The 7,932-nt window shown below is 35.1% G+C and overlaps 1 protein-coding gene across 1 annotated transcript in view; it reads left to right on the top strand.

Moving 5' to 3' along the window:
- FSIP2 (fibrous sheath interacting protein 2) overlaps positions 1–7,932 on the top strand; it is a 92,891-nt gene that overhangs the window by 659 nt on the left and 84,300 nt on the right. Inside the window, exons 2-6 of the mRNA XM_033230934.1 lie at positions 42–167; positions 3,835–3,996; positions 5,361–5,450; positions 6,472–6,611; positions 7,712–7,853. Of these exons, the coding sequence (XP_033086825.1) occupies positions 42–167; positions 3,835–3,996; positions 5,361–5,450; positions 6,472–6,611; positions 7,712–7,853 (660 nt within the window). The remainder of the gene's footprint in view (positions 1–41; positions 168–3,834; positions 3,997–5,360; positions 5,451–6,471; positions 6,612–7,711; positions 7,854–7,932) is intronic.

Here is a 7,932-nt window from a genome sequence, read left to right as displayed (position 1 = left end):
GTCTAAAAGGAAAGACAAAACTCTCCAATTGTATCTGACAGGGCGTGCACAAAACCCACTTTGCAGGGGTTGGACCGGCTCAGCTACTGGACCTACCTCTCGGGGTCAAGCTGCCTGTGATCCCAGGAAGCCATGCTGTATTCTATACTACGAATTTCGGTGAAAAGGTGAACAAGTTTTTATCATCTTTCTTTCCTTTACCCTTTACTACTTGCTGTTCAATTCAGAGGCTGCATCATACAAAATCCATTAAAGGAATTTGCATCAACATTTACAGGAAAAAAAAAAAAATCCCACATCTGACCGAAGGTGGTGTTTAGAACGCATATGAAGCACTTTCATCTAACATGGTTTGAATATAATAATATTCCAGAAAGTTTAGATTCTTAGTCTTTAATTTACAATTCACGGTATGATGTTAATATTCCTTATAATAAAACTTCATATATACCTATATAGTAAGTTTTGATGTACTTAGAAACATGTTTAGAAGGTGAAAGGTTATTAGTGCTAGCTGCCATTTAATTATGTGTTACGATTTTAACTGACAGTATCTTGGACCAAACTCTGTTTACGGGAAACATTATTTTGTTTTGAGTTGAATTCTATTTTACACATAAAGAAAAATAAAAAAGAACCGAAACAGTGAGACTTAAAATGAGTTAATGTGTTTAGTACTTTAACCTTACTTTAATGAAAGAAAGCCCTGCCTCAATGAGGAAGAGACTCCATAATTTGCCCCAGCCTTTCCATACAGTATTGTTTCCAACTAGAGAGGCTCAGCTTCTTCAAGTTGAGTCTTTCACACCTACCTATAAATACTGTGCTAATACTTATGTATTTTGTCAACTTTGCCCCCAAACCTGGCATACCTTGTCTTCTTCTCCTCAGTCTATGAATCTGAGCTATCAAGACTCTCTAAACTGTGATAGCCCCGCATTAACTTATTTTTGTTTAGAGTTCACATTGCTCTTAATTTGTATGATCTCACTTATACAAACCATACTTAATCATACTGGATTATAGTGTGTACTTCCCTTAAGCCTTTTCATGTTTTTAGTCCTCAACACCACACCCACCCCCAAACCTCCCCAGTCTTTGACTAAGTAGTCAATGCTGAAGGAGGTTTAGTACATTCTTGCTGACTGGTCGCTTTTATCAGTTTTGCAAAAAGTTCTACAGGAAAGAATTCTAAGTGGCCCACTTACCCTTACAATGTCTATGATGTCATCAGAAATAAGTAGAACCCCTTGGTATTTGATACTTGCATGATGTCTTATTCAGTTCAGGCTGTTATAACAATGTACCATAGACTGGGTGGCTTAGAAATAACTTATTTATCATTGTTCTGGAGCTGGAAGTCCAAGATCAGAACACCAGCATGGTCAGATTCTGGTGGGGGCCCTTTGTAGTCCTTTCATTATTACCTCCCTGCATGGTAGAAAGAAGGATGGAGAGTTTTCTGTGGTCTCTTTTATAGGAACATTATCTCTCTTGATGAGGACTCCACCCTCATGACTTAATTATCCCCCAAGGCCCCAGCTCCTAAGGCCATCACATTGAAGGTTAGGATTACATATGAATTTTGGGGGCATACCGTCAGTCTAACACACTAAATAAACATGATTTCTTGAAACAAGTTTTGTTTCTGAAAAAAGTATAATTGCCCTTAAAAAAAAAAAAAAACTAATCTGTTCTACTAGATTAGAGCAAGTGAACTACAAATATACCAACTTCACACAATTTGAGTCACAAACACAAACTAACTTTGCTAAAACGCGCTTGAAATTTATTCCATTACAGGTGATATAATTCCTCTTTAGTGTATACACTTAGAACTGTGACTTTTGTCTCCTCCCTCAAATATATTCTTTTTACTCTATTGCCATTTTCTCTGTCGACCATTAATTCACTTGACTACTGCTTTTCAAAAAGATGTTCTCTCTATTGTTTATTACATTAATTCTCCCCAAATTTATTCATTTAATGATAATTAGGCACCATACTAGTTTCTCTGAAGAATTTTCTCTTTCAGTGTACTCTCCTTCATTAGTTAATGGTTAATACTCACGTTTTAAGAGCAACCAGTTATTTTAATTGTCAATAGAAAGGTTACTCTGGCTCAAATGAGTGGATTTGTTTAAAGGCGTTCTTAGTTTACAGATCAGTAGCTCAGGTTTGGTCTTGAGAAACATATGCTAAAAGTCACAGCTAAAAGTTAACATTTTTAAAAAGTTTACAGCTAAATGTCAATATCTGAAAGAAATATTCAATCCACTCCTTGACTTATTATTATTGATTATTTCCCTTCCAGGAAAGATCTGGGCTTTGTATGTGGAGTCACTTAATTCAAGACTTTCCCCTTTATGAGTTCTTTCTTTGCCTTCTCAGAAGAGCATTGATAATCAGGGAATCTAGTTTTCCGATTAGGCTCCTTGGAAGGAATTAAAGTTTAATGTTAAATAAGAGGTCAGAAACTTTTAAATGCAAAGGAATAGCTAGTATCTTATTTTGTTCCTCTCATCTACCTTTTACCCATATGCAAAGCATTCTCCTACCTACCTTTCGAGAGTTCTTATTAGGGTCCAACCCAGCCAGACTCCATAGTGTTCAGGAGTTGGACTGCAACTGTGGTTACAGCTAGACTGGAAACAGAGGTCACAAATTGGTGCCTCCAGACATGTCGGGATTGGTGCTTAGCGTTGTTGTGGTAGTATAAATTGAATTTCATACCTGCAAACAGGGCAGGTGCTCGCTGGTTTCCCATATTACCCACATACTCCAATTATCTGTCTCCTGAGCCAATTCCTGATTTAACATTTTTTGAACTATTATAAAACTTACGTTTTTCTGGCCCAGCAAACTTAAAACAGAAAGGGATGTAAAAACATTAACACAATTTCCTGCTCTCATTCTCTCCTTTTTCCATTTCAGAGGTCCCCCAATAAGCCATTATCACCATCCTGCTATTGAAAAACTAACAGAACTCAAACCAAAAACTCACTTTGCTAATGTTTTAATTCATGGTGAGATTGAATAATACAGCTGTTTTCTCTAATGCAGCAGATGTAGAAACATGACTAGTAACTGATTATCTTTTCCTCTTTTTATATGTTAATGACTATTGCCTAAAGGCGTATTTGGTCTTCACACAAATAGAAAAACTTCAATTTCTATCAATATTCATTAAAATTGATTATTTAATGCAGTGAACTGCGTAATATGGACCTTAGGTATTCTTCTTACTCTAGCACTCAGAGATTGTTGGTTTCTTGCATTAGAAACCCCAAGATGCAATGACTCTTTAACTCAAAATCATTAACATATAAGTTTTGCTTCTACTATTTGTTAAAGTTATTTTCATAAATTTTGATTAAACATTTTCTGTTTTGTTGTTCATTTTAAGGTGATTGAAATATAATCATACTTACTATTAATTCTTTTATGTTTTGAATAGAATATTTTGATTTGAGAGAGGGAGGAGGAGAAGAGAATCCTAGTGTTGGCTTTGTACCTTAAAACAAACTGTATGAAAAGAAATATATTCCCTTTCTTTTCCTCTGCTCTTTTCTTATTTGGCTGAGAGTCAGGGGCTGAAGAGGATTAGAGGAGGAACTAATTGGGTGAAGGTGAGTCTTTGGGATAATTTGCAGGTAAGGAGAGAGGAAGGGAAAGTCAGGAAAGCATGCCCAACTCCAATTTTTCTGTGGCTGTTTTTCCCCACTTCAGATTCTTCTGGCACATTTTATTTTCAATGAATGTTCTAATCATTTTGATCGATTATTTAAAGTGAAAATGCATTAATTTTACATATTTCGGAATCTGTATTTGCAGCTTTTTCGACCTTCTTATGGTTTTAACCTGACTGATCCCTATTGTCGACTTTTGGAAAACCAATATAAAAGCCTCCATGATCCACATTTAAAAGCATACTATAAGCGCAAAGATATTTTGAAGAGATTAAAGAAAGGTGGCTACATCACCAGCAATAATAAAGTGGGTTGAAAATCACTTTTTTTAAATCAATTAAACCCTTTAAAACATGATATAAACTTGTTTCTATACCTCACTTGGGGGATCTGTGTCACTTTTAACGTGGTCATGAGACAATACTTAATAGGCAGTTCTATCAATTTCTCAGTATTTGAATCAAGAGAAAGCAGACAACAGTTGTTGCTAAATGAAAGTACTTCTTCCTTCATGTTTTTTCTTTGTAATACCAAAAGATTATTGACAAATAATTTGAGAACACAAAGATATATTAATTTTCCCACATGTATTATAGCCTTCTTTCTCTGTCTTTAATGGCACTGTATACTTGTCAAGAATTATGTTCCATATATTTTTAAAATCTTGAGATGAAATAGAAACTTAGCAAAATTCAATCTGTTAGAACCTTCATAGAGTATATCCTTTTTTTTTTTTTTTTGTGGCGGAGTCTGGCTCTGTCGCCCAGGCTGGAGTGCAGTGGCCGGATCTCAGCTCACTGCAAACTCCGCCTCCCGGGTTCACGCCATTCTCCTGCCTCAGCCTCCCGAGTAGCTGGGACTACAGGCGCCTGCCACCTCGTCTGGCTAGTTTTTTTGTATTTTTTAGTAGAGACGGGGTTTCACTGTGTTAGCCAGGATGGTTTCGATCTCCTGACCTCGTGATCTTCCCGTCTCGGCCTCCCAAAGTGCTGGGATTACAGGCTTGAGCCACCGCGCCCGGCCTTATTGGAGTTGAACAATGTTATTACACTTAAAATTATAATCCAATTACAGCTAATTGAAATTATTACTGTGATAACTCTAATTGTATGGACTAAACTCCTTTTACAATATAAGTAATGTTAATAAAGCAATATGTACATATTTTTTAGAGACAGGTTCTCACTTTGTTGCCTACACAGGAGTTCTGTGGTGCAATCATGGCTCACTGGTGCCTGGACCTCCTGGGCTAAAGCTGTGTTCCTGTATCAGCATCCTGAGTAGCTGGGACTGCAGACACATGCTGCCCGAGCTGGTTCATTTTTTTTTTTTATTTTAGAGATGGGGTCTTGCTATGTTGCCCAGGCTCATCTCAAACTCCTGACCTTAAGAGATACTCCTGCCTCAGCCTAAGTAATGTTTTTGGATAGAAATTTCTTGCTGACTAACAAATGCTGAGAGATACTACTTACAAGATTGTTAGCAGTTTTTTACTCTTTATGCCAAAATGTCATCGAATTTTATGTCACTGCTATTAAAGTGATTTTTAAATCAATTTAATGATTTTTAAAATCAGTTTAATGATTTAAAGAACATATTTAAAATATTTATATATTATTAACATACTTAACATTTTTTTAAATATCCATGCGTTTTCATTTTTGTTTGTAGGTTGTATGTACCTTGAGAGAATTGAATAAGTACAGGCAATATCTTACCAGTTTAAAATTAGACTTTGAGAGAAACTATATAAGAGAACAAGTAAGTTCAATACTTAAATTTGGTTTATTTACACAAAGTTTGGAAGAAATTCTTGTTTATATGTAGAGTGTTCTTTTAATCATATTTTGACCCTTTATTATTGACAAAATAATTGAATATTTTTTCCAAGTGAAAATTTAGAGTAGGAATAAACAGTATTTGAATTTTGCTATATTTGGCCAAGAATGGGAAAGGGACTGGGTCATCTATCAACACACCAGTGGTAGCTGGCATAATTCAATAATTAAATTGCTAGTCAGATATATTGTTTCCTTCAGATCTAAGGCCAATAATAAACATCTCTTGTGGCAGAAAGATTCTTAAGTTGAAAGCTAAAACAGTTTGAGCCATAGGAAAAGAACAATAAATACCTGTAGTGTTCTACAGTGATTCAAGAATATGTACACTCTGTGTTTGTACTCATACATGAGCACCTGTATTCATTCAGTAAAAATGTTGTTCTTGAATGTGAAATAGAATGACTGGGTGTAGAGTGAATGGTTATGGATAGTGACTTCCTTTAGATTTTTGACTCAAAGATGTGTGTATGTGTGTGTGTGTGGGTGTGTGTGCGTGTGTGTGTGTGTGCTTGTGTGAATTCAGATTTTAGGGTCAAGAGGTTTGGATCGAAATGAGAAAATTGTATTTATCTGAGTGTTTGCAAATGTATGTCCTAAAGATAAAAGGGTTAAATACAAATGAGAAAGACTTCGCTATATTTCTAAGTATTCTGTATTTTCCCCACTTCATTCTGTACCCAGTGTTTCTTCTCTACTTCCTGCATATTTTTATTTATCTTATTTAGAATAGGTGGACACATAAACTGAAATGTTTACCTTTTATTTTCAGAGAGATATATCTTAATTTTAGTTTACTTGTCTGTGTCTTTAATGGATTCAAAATAGATGTAAATGCAATTAAACAGAAATAAGCATTTATAAAATATAGGAATTTAAATGGTTTTATTTTGGGGAAATGTAAAAAAAATTATATATATGTAATACACATATTTCTTAAATAGAGAATACTTGCAAAACAACTGCATGACGTACCGGAAAACAATCAAATCCCTCAACATTGTGATGTTGCACAAGTCCAAAACTGGTTGTTAAAGGAGGACAGTGAATCTATTAAGGACCAGGAGCGGCTAATGAGGCATAGGTAAGATTAAAGTTGATGCACATTTTATGTGTATGTTGTAGAACCAAATAAGCTTGAAAATGCTAGAAAGAATTGAAGACAATTTTTTAAGTACTAGACACCACTCTCCTGGATCCCTCAGAGTGGAGAGGAAGTAAGTGAAACCAAGAGGTAGAAGAATTTTCTACCAGAGGAGTTAGGGTTGCTGGAAGCCCAAGGAATAAGCCAAACTGGTTATTGAAAGAAAAATTAGATTCAAAATCTTTCTATATTAGAAGACGAAGAGAAAGGATCTTTAACACATGCCTCAAACAATAACATTTTTTTAAGAATCATCTTTAAGAACTGACGGCATTTTTTGAGGAAGTTAGTGCAAAGTCAAAAAAAGTAAGTTTGGAATAACTGATGCCAATATATAAGTATGTGTTGTCTATAAAAAGGATTGTAAACTCATTAGATATGACTCAGTCATATTCAATCATGGCCATTCTATGGACAAGCCCATTTCTTAGGAAGTAAAAGATGTTATAGTTCTTTTTCCTGCACTAGGGATGGGGTAAGGAATTGGGCTGACTTTTATTACCTGACTCTTACATTCATTCCACAGTTTCATTACGTGGTATTGTTGCCATATTACATATTGATGTACCAGAGATCCAGACTACAGATGAGAGATTTGTTCAAGGACTTGTAAATTACAAGGAACCCAGTGCCCGCTTCTTCTTAGAGAATTCAAATGTACTTTTTTTTTTCCACATTTGAAGTTACTGTTTCAGTTATTTCAGCCTTTTTTGCAAGATCATACTCTTAAATCTACTGAGTTATGAATGCTCACTGTGCAGAATGTCTTGAGTAACTTTGCTCTGCTTTTTACCATTATCTTTGCCATTATATGAGATAATTGTGTAGTGGAGAGACCTTATAATAAGTAAAACATGGTAAGATGGTGGGTTTGGCTGTTTTAAAGGTTTATAAACAGTACTGATAGAAAAACAGTAAAATTCCTGTAATTCAAGAAATGAAAGGCAAGCAAGGAAGTGGTTTGGGAATGGCATAGCAGATGATGCCATCGTAAAAGAAACAGCCAATTCACCTTTAGTAATATTTACGCTCTTACTCAGATATTTGGATATGATAAGTAGAAAACTAGAACAACTTGAACGCACAGCAGAAGAACAACGCCTATTCCTGATGGATAGAGAAGAAAGACGACAGCGAGAGCATACAAGAAGAAAACTTACTCTTCGTAGAAAAATAGAAGAGGTGAGACATAACTTTAAAACATTAAGAGAAAAATTGTGTGCAGTTGTTGCATTTGTAAATAATTTTAACTGTACATTGT

The sequence above is a fragment of the Trachypithecus francoisi genome, unplaced genomic scaffold (genome assembly GCF_009764315.1).
Source record: "Trachypithecus francoisi isolate TF-2019V2 unplaced genomic scaffold, Tfra_2.0 Lachesis_group13, whole genome shotgun sequence".
In the NCBI taxonomy this organism is placed as follows: domain Eukaryota; kingdom Metazoa; phylum Chordata; class Mammalia; order Primates; family Cercopithecidae; genus Trachypithecus; species Trachypithecus francoisi.
This window is presented reverse-complemented; position numbering and strand designations above follow the sequence as displayed.